The sequence below is a fragment of the Pocillopora verrucosa genome, chromosome 2 (genome assembly GCF_036669915.1).
Source record: "Pocillopora verrucosa isolate sample1 chromosome 2, ASM3666991v2, whole genome shotgun sequence".
NCBI lineage: Eukaryota > Metazoa > Cnidaria > Anthozoa > Scleractinia > Pocilloporidae > Pocillopora > Pocillopora verrucosa.
In genome coordinates, this window is record NC_089313.1 from 18,610,008 (window position 1) to 18,629,674 (window position 19,667).

General features: G+C 39.1%; 2 protein-coding genes and 2 non-coding genes across 4 annotated transcripts; 1 reads left to right on the top strand and 3 right to left on the bottom strand.

Moving 5' to 3' along the window:
- The first annotated feature begins 499 nt into the window (after nucleotides 1-499).
- LOC131790756 (isocitrate lyase-like) lies at nucleotides 500-3,618 on the top strand. The gene is made up of 3 exons (XM_059108025.2): nucleotides 500-815; nucleotides 1,639-1,931; nucleotides 2,380-3,618. The coding sequence occupies exons 1-3, from the start codon at nucleotides 593-595 to the stop codon at nucleotides 3,190-3,192; spliced, it is 1,329 nt and encodes a 442-aa protein (XP_058964008.1). The 5' UTR covers nucleotides 500-592; the 3' UTR covers nucleotides 3,193-3,618.
- A 1,809-nt stretch (nucleotides 3,619-5,427) lies between these two features.
- On the bottom strand, nucleotides 5,428-19,137 carry LOC131790734 (GAS2-like protein 3). Its single transcript, XM_059108000.2, has 7 exons — nucleotides 18,127-19,137; nucleotides 14,047-14,154; nucleotides 13,564-13,654; nucleotides 12,907-13,082; nucleotides 9,813-10,392; nucleotides 8,316-9,685; nucleotides 5,428-7,978 (listed from the first exon to the last, which is right to left on the bottom strand). The coding sequence occupies exons 1-7, from the start codon at nucleotides 18,694-18,696 to the stop codon at nucleotides 7,580-7,582; spliced, it is 3,294 nt and encodes a 1,097-aa protein (XP_058963983.2). The 5' UTR covers nucleotides 18,697-19,137; the 3' UTR covers nucleotides 5,428-7,579.
- Trnar-acg (transfer RNA arginine (anticodon ACG)) lies at nucleotides 11,771-11,843 on the bottom strand. The gene has a single exon. It is a non-coding gene; the product is annotated as a tRNA-Arg (tRNA).
- On the bottom strand, nucleotides 12,386-12,459 carry Trnan-guu (transfer RNA asparagine (anticodon GUU)). The gene has a single exon. It is a non-coding gene; the product is annotated as a tRNA-Asn (tRNA).
- Nucleotides 19,138-19,667: the final 530 nt, after the last annotated feature.

The following is a 19,667-nucleotide window of genomic DNA, read 5'->3' on the forward strand; positions in this document are numbered from 1 at the left end:
TATTCAAGTGCATCAAACCAAAATGCCGGGCTGTACTGAACGATTTTGAGAAAGAGTGTTTTCTTTAGTGGCGTCTCGTGGTTTCCATGATACTGCTCAGTCATGGGCTAATAATACAGGATGTCAATATGGGAAATTGTTAATTCCCGTTAGTCATGCTAAACAATAGGCTGAACAATGGGTCATGGTCACGGTTCCATCACCTAACACGTACTGTTCTACACCACACTTCAATTTGACTGCTTACCCCTAAAATGTGAAGGCGAAGGAAATCATACGAAGCTAATATCGCTAAGTTTTAAGGGTGATCATGCCCCTTTCTGATAAGGTAACCAGACGGGTCGAAAGTGCACTCAATGATTTTTAAAACTAATTACTGTTCTGTACATTCAAATGTTTGATTGACAACGTGACGTCAAATGATGACGCACACGTACTTCCAAATAAGCGAAGTTTTTTCACGTTCGACTGATCAGGGAGGTCTGTTGATGAGTATAAAGAGAGGAAAAAATCTTCTGCTGGGTTAGTATTACCAAGTTCAATTTTAGTAGCTTTTTCCAGGCCCTAGACAATCTTCTCACTTTCAACCAGAATGGCTCTTAGTAAAGGTCTCAAGATGAACACACTGTTAAAAATTTGCACACGAAAATACGGATTTACTGCTATTCGACGGGATTATGGACCAGAAGCGGTGGAGAAACTCCGAGGATCTTTAAAGATAGAGTACACCTTAGCCACACGAGGCGCACAGCGGCTTTGGAAACTGATAAACCGTGGAGAAAACTCGTATGTGAACGCTCTTGGCGCCATGACAGGTAGTCACAGAAACTTATCTTTGAAAAGAACTCCGTAAGGTTTTTTACAAAATAAAAATGCACTAGGAATGTTTTATAGAGCATTTTAACTTTGGCTTTCTCTCAGTAGAACAACTTGCTGATGTTCGCATCATAATAGCAGATCTTTTAAAAGTTGTTAAATTAACTTTGCGTGATATTTATTTTCAACGTATATTCTCGGAGCAGTCAGATACCAATTGATGTTAATGCCAGAATGGTTTTTTATCACTTTCAGGGGTATCTCAAATATTTCCTTGTAAGTTTCTTAGCTACTCATGCCATTTTTCCTTTTGACTCGTACAAGAGAAAAAACTATCTTTCTAAGGCTCATTGGCGCACGAATACTTCTTCATCAGAGTTAAAGAAACAAGCAACCATTTTTTTTCGCCTTAAGAAAAAAATGAACATGCACCCAACCATGTAAATGATACAATCATGACGGATTAAAAACGGATTAGACAAATTTTCCTCTGGTCATACAGTTATGCTAATCGTGCTGTACATCTTGGCCCTGATAAGGTGATCATGAATTCAACAGAATAATCGATCATCCAAATTCAGCTCCGTGATGATAATGTATAGGCACACTGAGTCGTTATAAAGAACCTTTCTTAGCGGACATATTTTGCCGGGTCCGAGATCCCGTTGAACGCCTTCGAAATCACGAAATCACGAAATCACGAAATCACGAAATCACGAAATCACGAAATCTATGGGTCCGAGATCCTAATCTCTAATTGCCTACGTTTTCCAACTGAACATTGAATGACGGAATCTAACCGTGTTTAATGACCTTCTTTAGGTGGTCAAGCAGTTCAAATGGCTAAGGCCGGTTTACATTCTATTTATCTGAGTGGCTGGCAAGTAGCGGCAGACAGTAACATGGCAAGTCAAACCTACCCTGATCAGAGTTTGTATCCCGCAAACTCAGCGGCAAAGCTTGTTGAACGAATCAATAACGCCTTCATCAGAGCAGATCAGATTGCGCACATGGAAGGGAATGATCAACATATCGATTTCTTTTTGCCAATTGTGGCTGATTGTGAGGCTGGATTTGGTGGCCCGTTGAACGCCTTCGAAATCACGAAATCTATGGTAAGTGTCTCATCAAAGTTCCATTCAGCTTTCTTTTTTTTCCCAATTTCTATTGAACAGAACACAAACGACTCAACAATAATGCTTGAATGCTGAATATAGTGAGTCAGTTTAGTTTATAATTCCCTTCTGTGGTTTAGTTATTTCTGAACTGGAAAGAGAGTACATCGAACATCTGGTAGAAAAAGACAGAAAAGTGGAAGAGTTCAAACCAAGAGTGAGATTGGAGCCTTTGATTCGAGCAAACACAAATTCTCACTCTTCAAAATCAAACCGCGTATCCGTCCCATAGAGCAAGCGAAGAATGGTGATTTAATCGCAACTATTTCCTTCATAAAAAAAGACCGATTGCGAAAGACGGAGAATTAGCAAAATCTCCCTCATTCAAATATTGATAGTGACTTAAGTGAGCTGGGATTTCATCTTTTTTTTCTATCAACTCAAACAGATCCTAGCTGGTGCTGCAGGCGTCCATTTTGAAGATCAGTTGGCATCAGAGAAGAAATGTGGTCACATGGGAGGAAAGGTTCTTCTGCCAACTCAACAGTTTATCAAAGTCCTAAACGCTGCTCGCCTTGCTACTGACGTCATGGGTGTTCCTACCGTTATCATTGGACGAACAGATGCTGAGTCAGCGGCGCTTGTGACGTCAGATATCGATCCACGTGACCAGCCATTCTTGACTGGCGAAAGAACAGCCGAAGGATTTTATCGATCAACCGCTGGGCTGCAGCAAGCCATTGCTCGTGGATTAAGCTACGCTCCATATTGTGATATAATCTGGTGTGAGACAGGTAAACCTAACTTGGACGAAGCGCATATGTTTGCCGATGGAATCCACTCCATGTTTCCAGGAAAGCCGCTCGCATACAACTGCTCGCCTTCCTTCAACTGGAGAGCCAACCTCAGCGATAAAGAGATTGCTGAGTTTCAGAAAGAACTTGGTAAAATGGGCTACAGATATCAGTTTATTACCTTAGCTGGTTTTCACTCGCTTAATCATGCTATGTTCAAGTTAGCACGTGACTACAAAGATCACGGTATGTCTGCCTACACCAAGATTCAAGAAGACGAGTTTGCGCAAGCGCAATTCGGCTTTACAGCACATAAACATCAGAGGGAGGTAGGGACAGGATATTTTGACCAGGTAAGTATGGCGGTCAGCGGAGGCACAAGTTCAACAACAGCTTTGGAAGGATCAACTGAAACGGAACAATTTTGTAGCCACGACATGGACTCACAAAGGATCAGTGCTAATTAATGAGAAACCGAGATCGTTTGAATATATGTTATAAAGGGTAACTAAAGAAAATCTACTAAGTGTATATAGGACTTTTGATGAATAGTGAAGATATATGACGTAAGATATTTAATATTTGACCGCGTACACTGACTACAGATCCAAATAATTTATTGAGGATATTAAACAAAGCATTCTTATGAACAAAATCCACCAGAAATACGTTAAAATTTTTTCATCAGCGAAATGTATGTATACCTTTGTATTTATGTTGTGAAATGAGAATGAAGAATATTTGATCACGACACGGGAAGATTTTATGTTTCACGGCTCTAAGAATATGCATGTTTAAACTTAATTTAGCAGTAAGTAGTTCCCGTCACGTCTTGTCTACTGTCTTAAAAATTGGCTAGGTTTCAAAATAAAGTTGCGTTTAATCAAGTCAATCATGCTATCTCTCAACCTTTATTTGCGAAAATAGCAATTAACTTTAAAATTTTACATCACTTTTGTTTCGGCATAATTTAAATTTTTTTCCCATAAAAGGTGTACCCTCAGCCTTTTGAATTCGTTATACTGATGTATATTGATAAATTTTGCGTGTGTTTCCGAGATCGACTCGTGGATGGTGTACAATAAACTAAAAGTGAACAGAGGAAAGACAGAGCTACTGATCTTGAGTGCGCGACATCGTCCACCCCCCCCCCCCCCACCCCCCATCAATAGAGTACGTCGATGTGTTTGGTGAACAGATCTAGCCATCCCCTTCTGCGAGAAACATTGGGGTTATTTTCAATGAGCACATGCTATTAGATAAACATGTCACCTGTATCTGTAAGGACTACTTCTTCCACCTCAAGAACATTAGCAAGACAAGAGAATGTTTATCCGGCTAACAGACACCGAAAAGTTAGTCATTACATTTAAGTTAGGTAATGCCAATTCGTTATTGTATAGACTACCCAAATCTCTGATAGATCGCCTACAATTGTAAAATTTTGATTTTGATTTCCAATCGTAATCATTGTAAAGCGCCTTTGAGCTAAAGGAAATAGCGCTATAAAAATAAAGTATGACTTTTATTAACTTTTCCTGTAACAGCCTATGAACCTTTCCTAGAAAAATAAATCTTGGCAATTGAAAAAACTGCTGCTTCAACAAATTCTTCCATCGCGAAGTCAGAATACATATCAAAATATCTTTATGATAGAAGACAACATACCGTTATGAAGATCAGCAACCACTTGTGTCGATTAAGAATGAAGACATTTAAAGAACTGATTATGGGAGGTTTCAAAAAATGAACTATCGAGTTCTCTTCAGGAGCGCACATCACAACCCATCAAAACTAGACTCATCACAACAGCCAATCACAGCAAAGCAAAATATCACAAGGAGTCAACGAGTAATACAAATTAGAGAAGCCATGATCTTTTGCATTTCTTAAACTGGACGGCGTTAGCTTTACCGGTGATCTCATTACACTAAACATTAATTTAATTCCACCTTAATGCAACACTGACGGATGAAATTTTCACTCCTGGGGTGAAAATTTATCGAGCAGTACTGATTGTTCCTGAGTTAATTGGTCTTAATGCGATATAAGTTCTGTGGGTGTACGTTGCATGTTTTCCGCGCTATCCCGGCCTCTTTCTTATGTAAAAATCCTCATGAAATTCAGTGACTTTACATAATTGTCATTTTAATTCAGTCTACTTCAGGTCAGACTTCCAATGGACCAGAAGCGGTGGAGAAACTCCGAGGATCGTTAATCTGTAATGTAAATGTAAATGTAAATGTAAATGTAATTTGGTGCGAGACAGGTAAACCTAACTTGGACGAAGCGCACATGTTTGCCGATGGAATCCACTCCATGTTTCCAGGAAAGCCGCTCGCATACAACTGCTCGCCTTCCTTCAACTGGAAAGCCAACCTCAGCGATAAAGAGATTGCTGAGTTTCAGAAAGAACTTGGTAAAATAAGCTACAGACATCAGTTTATTACCTAAGCTGGCTTCCACTCGCTTAATCACGCTATTTTCAAGTTAGCACGTGACGTGTCTGCCAACACCAAGATTCAAGAGGACGAGTTTGCGCAAGCGCAATTCGGCTTTACTGCACATAAACATCAGAGGGAGGTAGGGACAGAATATTTTGACCAGGTAAGTATGGCGGTCAGCGGAGGCACAAGTTCAACGACAGCTTTGGAAGGATCAACTGAAACGGAACAATTTTGTAACCACGACTTGGACTCAGAAAGGATTAGTGCTAATTAATAAGAAACAAAATTTTGTACGATAAAAGAAAAATTATTTTACACTTTTTTAAAAATAAATTAAGAATTAACTCGTCGACAAATACATTCACTGACGAAAAAAATAACTGTAATAGTTTGGCTCAGTTATTTATCAAGAGTCTTATTGACTATTTAGTTGTAGTGCAGAATGATGTCCATCTTCCTTTTACAGTGATTTTCAACGAGACTCTGGTACAGCCTTTTCAGTATTATGTTAATTTATGCACGAATTGTGTATTTCTTGTCGCTACAGATGTGAAAGTTTGAGGACAATTTCTTACTATTACGGACATGCTTAATCTAATGAGATGCGTGCTATTGAAAAACTCTAACTCTTTAAAATGACCTGTGTCATACAGTCAGTGCCACGTTAGACGGAGGCATGCAATTATGCTATCGTTGGACGTTGGGTCAGCATACGCTGAGTTGCAATAGTGCGCATGCTCCTTACTGCATTTACATGTTATGTGCACTGTATTTGCTATGATCGCTTATTAACAACATGCATTAAAACTGACAGATATCAGTATCCCTCTGTAAACATAATTAAAAGATGATACTATTTCTTTAGTACAGAGCAATTGAAGAATACACTTGTTCTGGGCTGAAAAAGATGATCAAAGCGCATCTCGTTTTCTTATCTGCAAACTTTTCGAAAAGCGTAAACCCCTTCAGGAAATTGATATTTTTTTTCCTGCTGCCTGTTTAAGGAGAAATGTATTTTTTTTAAAAGTATGCGCCTCAGGACTTCATACAAAGAGAGCAACCCATTGTGCAAATTCTCTTCATTTCAAAATGCATCTAATGCAGACCAAAGTAACAATTATCAGCGATCAATAAATGTCTTTACAGTCAGTGGAAGGGAAAATCTAATGAGGAAAAAAAGGGGGAGGGGCCCTCAGGAGAGGTGCCAGTGCCTGTGTACCCACGCCCTCCTCCCACTCCTTTTTGGTGTATGGAAAAAGGATGATTTGTAATAATTCGTCACTGAAATGCTACTTGATATAGATAAGACACTTAAGTGGCCATCACAAGCCCTCACGGATTAATAGACATGGACGAGAATACAGAGTTAGATCAGTTGACGCCTCGAAGCCAGTTTAGTTTAGCTTTTTGCATGAGATTTAGTTTCTCAGGAACACGTCAGAGAACTCTTCTGGGAGCGAAAAAAGAAAAAAACGATTAAAAGCTTTATACACGTCAAATGTATGCAAGAATATTAATGACATCAACCATCAACCAAATTCTTACAACCAAACAATATAAATTCATAATAAATAAATAAATGCAACTTCCTATTTTCAACTTCAATTAGATGAGATTAGGATAAGAACAATACACTCTTTAAAAATAGAAATAAGATTAAAATTTTAAAACTATATAAAACCCTTAAATGTTTGTTTTTCTCGATTCCAGCGATCAGCAATTTAAGAAATAAAAATCTTCTATATGTCGTATTTTCCACGACTAATTATTATAATAGTAATTTATGCGCCTTTTGACCGTTAAATTTTTAACTTGCTCTTGTCTCTAAAAAACAAATTATTAGCATATTAGCATTGGATTCGTTCAAAAAAAGTTCCGAGTTGAATCGAAGATTTCTCCGAATACCGTTAGTATGTTAGACGCCAGTTCTTGAATAGAGGTACTCTTCATTCGTATTGGTCTCTTAGGAACTCATGGACGCGGCTAGGCGAGGCGGGAGTGGAGCCTCCTTGGGTACCCTCCTGCTTTTTAAAAAGAAATAATTTATGTCGATAAAAATATTGTATTGTTCCTAAATTCCAATATGAAGTTCGCAGGGGACCCACCCATTGTTTAACTCTCGAGCCTCTTCCATACTCAGAGGATATAAGTGAAGAATTCATACGAAATTAGGAAAGATTAGGAACTGACCAGAAGAGACAAAAATTCTTTCGTTCCTAACCCATTCCTCACGGTGCAAGTCAAACGAAAATTTACGAATTACGAAAACGAGAATTTTCATGTAAGGCTAGTATTGGGGCAGTGCGGTGAAAGCTCACAGCATCTTTAACGAGTAGTTTTCAAAGTAGACTTTGGCCTACCACCTGTTGGAAATATTCTTTTAGAAATAAGTTTATAGCAAACGTAGTTATAACCAAGCTTGAAACCGAGGCTCGGGTGACAACGCACGCTGGTCCCCAGTCTCCTGTAACTCTCCATCAGCAGGAAGCATATCTGCGATCATTTCCTCAAGAGTAAACTGACGCTGAGGTCGTGGAAACGCATCGATTTCTTTATCTTTTCTTCTCTTCTCCCGCGACGATGATGTCGATGACGACTTTCTCGTTTTGACATTGGAATTCTCGAATGGTTTCTCTCCCAGAATCTGTTTAGGACTTGTTAAGATTTCGGCGCTTCCGTGGGAGTTTGAGTTCGAGACGTTCTTGTTGATGTCATACACTGGTTGATCACGCGGAGAGTCATTTTCTTCATCAGGTGTGATAACGCAATGTTCAGTTTCTATTTCATCGTTTCCAGGAGAACCGTCCTAAAATAACAGTTTTGTAACAGATAGATTAATGCTTAAAACAAAGTTTTGTTTCATTGTAAATGCAAGCGCAATAATTGGTAGGGCTGATCTTTAAGAAATGGATGATTCCTCCCTCAATGTTCTAGGATTGCTCGAAAATATTTTGCTTGCTTTTTACTGTCACTTGCGGCAGCAAACAGCACGATCTACGATCCAGAATATCGAAAAACGCAAAATTATACACATCCTATCCTAAGCTGTCCCGTCTATGACTTCCTTTATTGCATAGAAGGTCTAAAGCAGTTTAGGGAAATCATAAACTGAGTAATTGAATTATCAACTATATAATTATTACCTTGATAAGCTCGTCGGGTGATGGAGACCTGACGCGAGGGGCCTGGTAATTACCCTTGTCCAACTGCACGCCGACCGTTGATTTGTCTAATTTGTGTTTACCAGCGCTGATGACGTAAGAAGTTTTGCCAACCGCTGCAAAATTCTTTTTTCCTCTGGGAGAATCATTTTTATTATTACCTCGTTTTTCGATACTACTTATGAGGGACTGGACGAGTGACCACCTTTTAGGAGACCCACTAGTGGAGTCTTCTTCATCTGGAGATCGGTCATTGCGTGACTTCTCGACATCAAAGAACATAGCTTTGTCCTGAGGTTGTAACAACGGTCCATCCACTTTGTCTGGAGGCTCTTCGCTGGTGTCTTTTGTAGATGCATCCTCAAAAATGCGCCTTTTCATTGTGGGAGTCACCGAGCCTTGTAGATTCAAATTGAACAGGCAATCTCTGAGTGACTGCTGAGAGTGTCCTGATTGCGAGTTCTCTGGCTCCATAGTGGTTTCCAAGGTATTCCGTTCCAGGTCTACCGAGTGAAATAATCTAGAAGCAGGACTGGTCCCAAATGAGAGGTCACTTGACGCTTCGGAGAGACCTGAGTACCGCTGACTCCTCAGATCGTAATCGATGTCGGTCAAGTCGCTTAAAAGGTCGCTGGTGACATCACTGTCAGTCTCGAAAGAACATTCCAACATTTCCCGCTTTCCATTCACAGAAAGATTTTCAAAAGGCCTTTCATCTGGCGAGGAGATATCTCTTGCAAGAGAACTTTCATCGATCGCCTTAAAATGTTCACTTGAATTATCATGTTGCCCATTTAGTTCACCATCATTAACAACAGGGGTGCTATCTTCAAATGCTGTATTACTCAACTGGTCGTCCTCAATTTCATCTTTTTCATTTCGCACACCTCCAAGTTCCCTTCCCTTTTTCTCCTCACGAGTTTTTTTCGTGATCTTTTTTGTCGCCTTCCCGTTGTTATAATCTTTAATGGCTGGTTTACTTACAAGCTCCTTTCGAGGAGAAGGCGGCGTTGGCTGAAGTTTTCCTCTGTCTTTCACCTGCCCGCCTTTTGGATCTGCTTTAATGCCATTAGTTTGAAGGCCACTCTCGCGTGCCGTGGAAGGCTTTCTTTCCCTCGGTGTGGATGGCAAAGTCCTATGTGTACTTCCTGTTGATATTTTTCTAGTGGCCTGCTGATCTGGTTTGTGCTGGTGGCTGGGTATCTTCGATGTAATGGGCTTCCCTCTCCTCTCTTGTTTTTCTTCCGCTGACCTCTGCGCAGGCTTAGGTGAGCTAGGTGACCGAGCCTTTCCAACTGTTGCAACTGAAGATGATCGGCGCCTAGCACTAAGCTCCCTCTTTTGTGTTTCCTCTGTGTAAGGAAAGTAGCCATGTGAGTTATCTGGGAATCAGGTAACCTTTCTCTTACGTGACAATAATCATCGAGTGATTTTAAGCAGGTTTTCATACCCCGCCTATACTTCAAAACTTTAACTTACCCCTATTATCAGCTCTTCCGGGTATGGCAGAGGACCCCCGTCTCTGCGTTTCCCTTGCTGGCTGTGAGCTGGCCATAGTTTTAGAGCGAGGTTCCATTACAGGTATCAAGGTGCGTGGTCTAGAGCCGAAGGAGGCGCTTCTAGATACTCCCACCCCAGCAGACCTCGGCCTTTGAGAGTCAACAGGGACACTCTGGCTTAAGCGACTTCTAGCGCTAGGAGATTCACCTCGTGCCCTGGTTATGGATGATTTTCGGGGAGTGGTTGCAACGCTTTTTCTGCGAGATTGTTCAGGGGCATTTGCCCCCTTGGATGCGCTGTCACTTGCTGTTACACTTTGCCTTCGTATGGATGACGAAGTCGGTTTGTAATAAGAAGGACTAAGGTTTAATTCTTGCATGCTTTTGCTTTTTCTTGTCAGCCGCCCACGGGCCTGTGTATCGATGGTTCTGGGCGGTGTGTCACGTGATAATGTGTCTCGTCTTTGACGCGGCTGCAGCCTTGGAGAACTTGAAGGTGAAGGGCTTCTGGAGGGAGACCTGCTAGTAACTTGTCTCACAGGATCTCGTGGACTCTTTAGCTATAAACAAATCACGGCCTTGGTAAGTATCACAACGCTGTAACGGGTCATATTTTTTTAAAGATGCTACCTGTGCCAATCAGGAGCTATAAAAATCACTAAGTATCGATCTTCCATTATATAATAAGCTCAGTTATGCACGCATTCTGATTGGTTCTCACTTATGATCTATTGGAGGACAGACGTATAGATGACGTCATCGTTAAAACTTTTTTCCTTATATTTTAATTCTTTATTATCTAAAACAAAAAGAATCCAAGTTGCCGTGCGTCTGTTCAGTAATAGATCTCAGAATGTCTGAATGTGGTAAGAATATCAGTGACACACTCGGCTGCGCCTCGTGTGCCACTTTTTTGTTCTTACCACATTTTGACGTCATCTGTGATCTATTACTGAACAGACGCACGGCAACTTGGAATCTATTTGTTAATTTGAATTGTTAATTTACCTTTGCCCAAAATTTAAGGAAGATTGTCGTTAAACAAAAGAAGTAATAACATAATATGATCACAAAATAATTAATATGATAACAAATATTATTGTTATAAGCTGTCAAAGAATAGCGGAGAACCCCATGCAGCAATGATCTCACTGATAAGGTGAAGTTTATCGTTTGAGGTTTTAAGATCAGTGCATGAATGCCAGAGGCTCTGGATTCTTGAACACCATTTCGTAACGCAAATGAAGTCTTAGATGATATAGATTGAATGTTATCGTTGCAGGAGTTTTTCTGATTTAGTTCCGCCTCCCTTTCTACCCAATGTGTATCGTGAATATTCAGAAAGGTTTTTTGGGGAACATTACCATAGGTCAAGTTACGTTTTCACAGTCTATGATGAGCTTTTGATCACTTTCAAGCGTTACATTTTAATATGGAACTGATTTTTAGCTTTAGCTTATGATCGCATCTTAACCTCATAAGTCTGTTGGAAATATTATTTTACTGTGTTTTAAGTTATTTGTACCTGGATATGAAATATGCTTTTGGCATGTAAATTTTATATTTATCCTTTTCACTATCACCATTATTATTTTCATTACCACGAAATCGAGAATTTTCAAATAAAGTTAACTTTAACTTGAAAGTAGAAGTGAGGATTTTTTTTCCCCACAATACCACGTGAACCAACAGGGAGACACTATCATAAAATGAAGCTATGGCTACTTTTCCGAGTCAACTCCTTTCTAAAATAAAATCGTATCGTAAACTGCCGAAATTTTGTCCAAAAATTCCCCGATCTAGAGAATCGATGTAATATATATATATCTATATATATATATATATATATTTTTGCGTTCAAACCGAGAAAGGACGTAAAAATTGACATGTTAGGGCTGAGAAATGAAATTAAAAGAAAACTATACCCTTGTGAAAAAACGACCCTGCCAGGACTCGAACCTGGAATCCCCTGATTCGTAGTCAGATGCCTTATCCATTGGGCCACAGGGCCGCCACGCCTTTAAAATCGTGTAATTGCTATATTTAAACCATTATGAATACATTGCTACCCTTGCACAACCGACAGCGCCAAACATTTTTCCTAATAAAATGGTGTATCATTTGAGAGTTCAATAAAGAACGCCTCGAGTAGAATTTGTGGAGAAAACAGGTTATTTGAGTGGAATGTTTGTACAAGGCATTAAAGATTTTGTCATGATCGCGGTCCAAAACCTGTATTGACCTGCACAGCTGTAATTCATTGCCGCGTCATTGAAAAATCTTTTCCAAAGCTCGGATGAATTGACGGGAATTAAGATTGCTTTGCTGTCTTAATTTTTTTTTCTTTTCATAACCACGGGAATTTTCATGAACCGGCGTTTGAACCGCTAACGACTGCACCCACAAAGCGATAGTAAAATATTTTTTCCTCTTCCACGAATAACAGAAATTAGATTAAGTTTAAAAAACCTGGTTTACTTTTCATCCCCACCAAAGAACAGAAAAGAAATAAAAAAAAAAGAAACGTCATAAGATAATTAAGGAAAAAGAACTCGTCCCCGGGTGGGCTTGAACCACCAACCTTTCGGTTAACAGCCGAACGCGCTAACCGATTGCGCCACGGAGACCCGCTTGGTCATTGATGCGGAAATTTAACTATATATTTCCTTTAAAAATAATTGAGCCTCGAGTTACCTTCAAAGTGCCTTTGAATTGATAATAATTTCCATATCTTCTTTTCTATGAAAATTTTCAGGGTCTAAAAACCTCACTGTTTTCTAGTATATGGTTTACCATTAAACAAAATAAATTTGATGTTCATATATTCATCACGATTTCAGGACACTCACTGAGTAAAAACAACACAAACAAATGTATTGCCAAAGGTTGTCCGAAATTTGCCTATTTTTGTTTAGTACTCATTGTATAAAAATGAATAGATCTTTAACGAGTTTAGACTTTTAGTCTTTCCTCTCCGTTCTCTTTTAAGTGAGCTCCAATAACGATGATCAGGAACTTGTAATTATAATGCTGTACAACGAGCGAAACTTTACTGATGATTTTCGAGGACAAACCTGTGAGGAAGAGTTGTGAGGAGAACTCCATGACTGGGCGCGTCCGTGAGACACAGGCAGACCACATGAATCGTGGCTGTCTGAACTGGATAAACTCATAGAGCTTGGCGATCTGCCCATCACATCGCTTCCACTACGCGACCGAGGAGATTTAACTGAGTTTCTCCTCTGTCTCTCTATAGTTTGAGGGTAAAATAAAAGGGAAACAAGAAATTATTGGGGGAAATTGAACAGTTTATCGATTTTCCACACAGTTAGGACAGTTGATCCGACCCAGCGATGGGAAACAGATAAAGCATTGTGAGCCGCGCGATTTTACAGAAATGATAGCCTGGTAAGTACCTTTCAAAAGGGAAATTTTAAAAAATATCCTCCAAAAATTAAAATCAAAATTTCTTCAATATCGAATCACTGTGTCAGATAGATTCCTTGAAAGGAGAATCAGAGCGCTGCCGTATTTCCTGAAAATATTTCTTCCTTCTTCGTCTTTGAATGGAACCATTGGATCTTCGTCAATTATTCAAGTATCCAAAATAACTCAGAGAATAGTCGCTGAATAAAAATAGTCAGGAAAATCCTGGTAGCAATCCGATAGATTTAATGATTCAGCAATATTCTAACAATATTTTGATAGCAATATTTTCTTAATCACCCTACCTGTTATTTTACATGGATCGTGTTTCTCGAAATATCTCTCCAGAGTATCCCAACCCCCGCCAACTCGAACCATTACGTGCTTGCGCATGACCTGACAAGACATAAAATCGGAACGGCTCGAGCTGCAGCTATCTTTCGGACCAATGATGTATTTTCTAAAAATCTCATTGTATCAGACACACACCAGAAACAGGAGTTGCATTCGATAACTTGAGAAATTCATGCAGGTCATGTTTTTCGATGAGGACGACTACACAATAAAAGGAAAAGCACAACTAAAACAGAAACACTTTAAAGCCCAAAAAATTCTTATTAGCAGTTTTTTAAATATCATGTTGTTGTGTGTAGAGATTTTTTTTTTCGCTTCCATGCCCAACTTAGCAGAACACGAAGGGCCTGGCCTAAGCAATAATTGTTAGTTCGCCCCTGCATGTGTTACATATATTTATATTTTAATACAGTCATATTCCAGCTCTTCCTTACCCTGACGAATATGAGTGACTTTGCCTCGCCAACTCTGTATTTTCCTTCCCCGACACGGAACACTGGGTACCGCACAGGGCATGTGCACTGCTCTAATACTTGGTAAACCTGTTCAGGGTAATCAGACCGAAAACCAGGATCAATTTTGTGCACATGAAGAGGCACTTTTCATGCGTCTTGTTATCAACTTAACTTGACTAAGAGGAGAAATTTTGCTGATATACTGCAGTGGCGGATCCAGAACTTGAGCTAAGGGAGGGTGCGGCTTTTCTTCCATCGGCGATTCTTACCTTTTCACCCAAAATAAGGGGTAGGGGGGACCGGGTCCCCCCGGGCCCCTTCCCTAGATCTGCCACTGTACTGAACATCACAAACTGAGCACGTATGGAAAACAAAATTCGTAACAAGGAAATATTCTCACACTCGGAAAATGATCGAAAATTTACATGCAAATGTGCAGTTTTACAATTAAAGATAATATATTTGCTTTGGACAGTGTCATCTCAGAAAAATGATGGTAAAATACTTAAAATTTGCCCCTTGAGAGATGCCTTCTAAGGCAGACAAAAAATAAAACACCAACGAGACTAAGGTATAACAATTCAAATAACCAATTAAAGTTCCAAATAGATATTGAATTAAAATGAGGTATTGAATTCATGATTGTTATCGCGTGAGTGATCGCTTGATTGATTCACAATAAGTTATGGGGAAGAATGTAGACAACTAGACAAAATATTGGCATCTCGTCAAAGGCCCTTCAACCTCTCTTTCGTTTCTAAAAAACCAAGTCCAAAGTCTTGATTCAACTCCTTTCAATTTATCTTCTAGCAAAAGTTTAAAGAGGAATTTTAAAATGTTTCCTATCCTCCACACCTAGCTGATGTGCAAATATACCCTAATGCAGGTAAAAGATTAAACAAAGCAAGTTAAGACAATTCAGCATGACTAACAGATTGAGTGAGAGGAAATTGTCTGCCATTTAGGGTGACTGCCGCTAAAAGCTTAAATATAAAAGATGTGTTTGCTTATCGTGGCATAAAATGGATAATAACTGGCCGTTAACTAATTTGTATCGTGATATTCAAGAACTAAAGATAGCTTGAGTGTATAATCGATCGAGACTCTACGGCGTCAGGATGCAAACAATTATGTTTTCAATTAGCTTGAATATACAAATACTCAGGATTATTTATCAAGTTTCGTTTCTTGCCTAATCCAAAAACTTTCTTTAGCGCACAGTGGTGCAACTCTATAGACAGAGGTACAAAATTCCACTCTGACAAAAATTCATATTCTCACGCACAAAATGAGGATTCGTCACGTGACGTATGTGGTTAATACAGGGTGAACCTTACTACAATAGTTAAAGTTCAAGATTATTGTTATTTGAGAGACTTTACAAAACGGAAAGGCGCCTAATTTCTGTTTCGTCAAGGATACATTTTTGGAAAAACAACAATTTATGAAAATGAAACATTACAAATTTTGAAACACTGACGCATGACATGTTGTAAATATCCCTTTTCCTAAATAGGTATATTAAAACCAAAGAATGCAGGTTAATACGACTTCATTTTTCTTTGAGACTTTTCGTAAATATGTTCTCCTCCTTCTTTGTGATTACTGTTTGGCTGGTTAGAAAAAAAACAGGACTTCTGATCATGCATAATTTTTCGGAATAATCGTAATGTTTTCGGCACGCTAAAGAAAACACCCACGAGAGTTTGTAAAGTAAAACCAAAATACACCTGCAGTACCACTCAGTTAGCGTGTTACCCACGTCAGCAACAAGGCTCCCAAGCAACGATTCGAAATGAAAATTAACCACAAGAAAAAATCTAATTTTTCAACACGTTTCATTTTTGATTAAGACTGATTTGGTGGAGATTCTAGCTGAAATAACAGATTAAATTTCATATTCGCCCGTTAGAGTTCCAAAGCAACACGTTTTTGGGCATGTGTTATAAAAGGACCTAAAAACCGCATACGAAAAAGCTTAAGATTCACAGAAGATAAAGGCAATAACCAGTGTAAACAACAAGAGAGGCATGTGTTAGTAATAGAGAGAGTCTGAAATCGTTGAAGAGCCTGTTTGCCTACGAAAGAAAATGTTTTTGAGTGGATAAATTATAAAAAAAAAATTTGCCCACTCCAGGTTGCAAAGTCGATAGCGATTCATACCTGATTTCAGTCTAGTTATTTACGGAATTCAAATGACGGAGACGCACCCTCCGACCACATAATTTAATTTGTGTTTAGAACTGGTGTTGAAAAACCTGTAAAGAGATCAATGGATTAGCACAAACGGATTTTAACGAACTTAAATGTCAACACCGATCGAGGAGGCGGATTATTTCGTTATACCAAACCAAGCATGAATTTTGTCCTTTAAATTCTTAAAATCAAGTTCCAAGCCGTTTTGCAGATGATCAAAAGTGTACAAATTATTCGTCATAAAGCAAAAAAATTGTCCATTGAGAGGTGGCAATTGCTGAAATTATAAAGACATATGCAAGGTTGTATTATTGGGGATGTTTTAATGCATAAGAACTATCATGTGAAGTGGCAGAAAAAACATTGGATGTTTGGACCCGCAAACACGCCATGGAAACATAACATTAAAATCAAAATATGCAACCGAAGTTTACTTTCTTCTCCCATATCTTTTCCGCCTTAGAAAATTTACCGTACCTAAGAGGGTACTGCTCATGATTTCTTAGCATTCCGATCAGGCACAAGGAGCTAATATTACTTGGATTTCAGAAGTAAATTTAAATACGAGAACGTGACAGCAAAATGCAATCATTAATGTTTCCTATAAACTTTTGGATCTAATTCCACGTCTTCATCCAGCTTGAAAGCGTTAAAAATTCAATTCGAAAGGAACTTAATGGTGATGTTCCAAAAATATTTCAGTTCTGTTGAAAAAAGATTGAAATTAACGATAATGTTCCAAATTATGAAAGGTGGGCGATTAATTTCTTATAGAAAGTGCAAGAATGGTCAAACCTATTTACAGCATAAAATATGATTTATTTGCTCAATTTCAAATGAATTTCTTCGGTTCAGAGTTTTTCATTAGAAGCGTATAATTTTTCTAAGCCTAAAAATGCAACAAGGAGAAACTTTGTACATTTACGTCTCAGTGAATCAGTCGAGTGTTACCCCCTCGCTGTTGCTACGATATATTAAGAACCTGCGCACGTTCTCCATAATAAGCTTAAAACGACTCACAGCTACGATTTTCACCTTCACTGTTAAAAATCACAAGGACTTTGTCTTCCTTTTTGTGAGGATTAAACAGAAAAAGAACATGGTCTTAAAACTACAACCTACGATAGCTACTTAACTTTCCTGTAGAAAAAAAAGAAATTTGAAATGAAAAACACATGCAACGTTCAATAATGGTAAAATTAACATTCGATCCTCATGCTAAACAGCTCCAAAGTAATTCAGTTTTTTATGACAAGATTACAGCGTATTTAAATATGATCTGATGTAAACCTGTGCCCTTTCCATTTCGTCGATCACAACACACTTTATTACTTTCCTATTTCGGTAAAAATCGTTTGTTAGCTTTTTTTTTCAGATGAATGATTCGAATCCCTTTGTAATGTAGTTACATACGTATTAATACAGGGAAAAATAAAACAATGTTATGGATTCCAAAAATATTACGACTAAGACCTTGGTAAACTATTGACTACTCTGCGTTGGTTTTTTTTTTTTTTGGCAATAGCTCGAGGTGATTTGATACACAGTTGAAGGAAAAATCAGAAACATCAATGGCTAGCGCGTGAAGTTACTCGTTTTGTAATGCAAACAAGGAGAGTAAGCAAAGCACAATATGACGATAATGAAAACTCTTTGAAATGAGAAAAATCAATCTGTCAGACGTGCCTAATTTGAATAATGGTAGTATAGCGAATTTTGTATAGTTTTTCGACTATGGGGGTATATTATTTCATACTGCGATTTTTTGTCGTTATGTGTATATTTCACTTCATCATTCAACACGAGCGCGATAATCTATTGACATTTTATTTTCGAACTAATCGATAGACTCCTTTTACTCACCAAATCATCTAGACTGTGCGATTTATTCTTCCTCTGTAAACGAATCACCGGTTCCGCTATAACCTCCTCTGGTTGCTGTTTTATTTCTTCGTCTATCTCGTTCTCCATTCGGACCAAATCCGGCGGTTCAAGTCCGAATTTTACGCTCAAGCGCGCCATTTCCATAAGGGTCAAAATAACAGATTTTTCGTTCTTGTGAAGAACAAGGTCTTCCGTCTCAAACATTATCACATCCGATACTCCCAACTCTCGACACCAGCGAATAAAATTTGCCACGTTATCCCTGGCGATAAATGAACCGTGGAAACCTGTTCTCTCTTTGTACGTTACTCCGCAAGGAGGAAAGTTATTTCGAGGAATAAACGAGTGCCGGTGAAGGAATTCTTCTCCTGTGTTCTGGATCACGTTAGCTAGCCTACACAATACCACTCCTGTATCGAGATCTTCCATCAACGTCTCTACCGTTATCTCCGAGCCAGATATACGCGACATCCATGGAGCCAAATCCTCCTTCATCGCCAACATACATTTATCCAATAATTCTGTTTTATCCCTATTCCAATCCGCCATGTTTCTAGTCCAGCTGTAGTCCTTATTAAGCGAGGAATTACGTGAAAATGTTTTTTTTCCAATTGGTCCGTTCCTATTGGCTTTGAATGCTATTCGCCGGCAGCGTGGTAACTCGGTTGATGCATAGCGTCGAACTATAACAACCAGACTGATCCCTTCACGACTGTGTTTAGAAACGGCGTTCCAGACATAGAGATGGGTAATTTAAAGCGCGCGCACGCTATCTCAGTGACTGGATGTCAGCATCGTCTACCGCATATTCATAACAAACTCTAATCTCCGTCCGCTTTTGTTTACACTTCGCGTCTGATCGCTCCGGCTGAACTAGCATCAATAGTTAATGACACATGGCTTAGAATACCTTTCTTCCGAGGATATTAAAGCTTAGTGGTGCGATAAAAGTCTGTAGTGTTATTGCGGACCAGTTTTGTGCGTCCATTGCTTTTGATGTCTTTAGCGAGACGACAGCTGAGCGGGAAACACCAAACACCACACAAAAGTTTTGTGAACAAAACGGTGTTGCGCATTAAGTCCTCACGCTGCGCAAAATTCGTTCTTTAAATGATTTCCCTAGGGGTGGTCGCTTTATTGCCTGTTTGTTTGCTTGTTATTGCGTTCTTGGAAAGTGCTCTATCATATGGACAAATATAATTATTTATTGCTGACAAACAGATTTGAAGAGACTGTGACATCTCTAAGATTTGAAACAACAAAGTGACCGATCGGACCGGGTCACGCTTGGTGTATTGAATTTCGAGTGAGTGCTTTGCTAATTGCCGGAAGTTACAATAGAGCGTGAATTTAGACCGTCTACTTCCGGCACTTGCATGGCTTAAGCCCGGCGCACACTAGAGCTATCAGCTGAGCTGAGCGTCACTCGTGGCTGTTGGCGTAAGCTGTTTCCTCAAGTGTGCGGTGTCATGTTCTGCGATTTTTGTCACGCGTGCCATGAGCTCAGAATATTCAACATG

Coding starts and splice junctions, on each gene's coding strand:
- LOC131790756 (XM_059108025.2), top strand. CDS start 593: ATGGCTCTTAGTAAAGGTCTCAAGATGAACACACTGTTAAAAATTTGC. Junction 816..1,638: donor CGCTCTTGGCGCCATGACAG/GTAGTCACAGAA, acceptor GACCTTCTTTAG/GTGGTCAAGCAGTTCAAATG. Junction 1,932..2,379: donor TCGAAATCACGAAATCTATG/GTAAGTGTCTCA, acceptor CAACTCAAACAG/ATCCTAGCTGGTGCTGCAGG.
- LOC131790734 (XM_059108000.2), bottom strand. CDS start 18,696: ATGGCGGATTGGAATAGGGATAAAACAGAATTATTGGATAAATGTATG. Junction 13,083..13,563: donor CGATCCATGTAAAATAACAG/GTAGGGTGATTA, acceptor CTCAAACTATAG/AGAGACAGAGGAGAAACTCA. Junction 7,979..8,315: donor CACCCGACGAGCTTATCAAG/GTAATAATTATA, acceptor CTGTTATTTTAG/GACGGTTCTCCTGGAAACGA.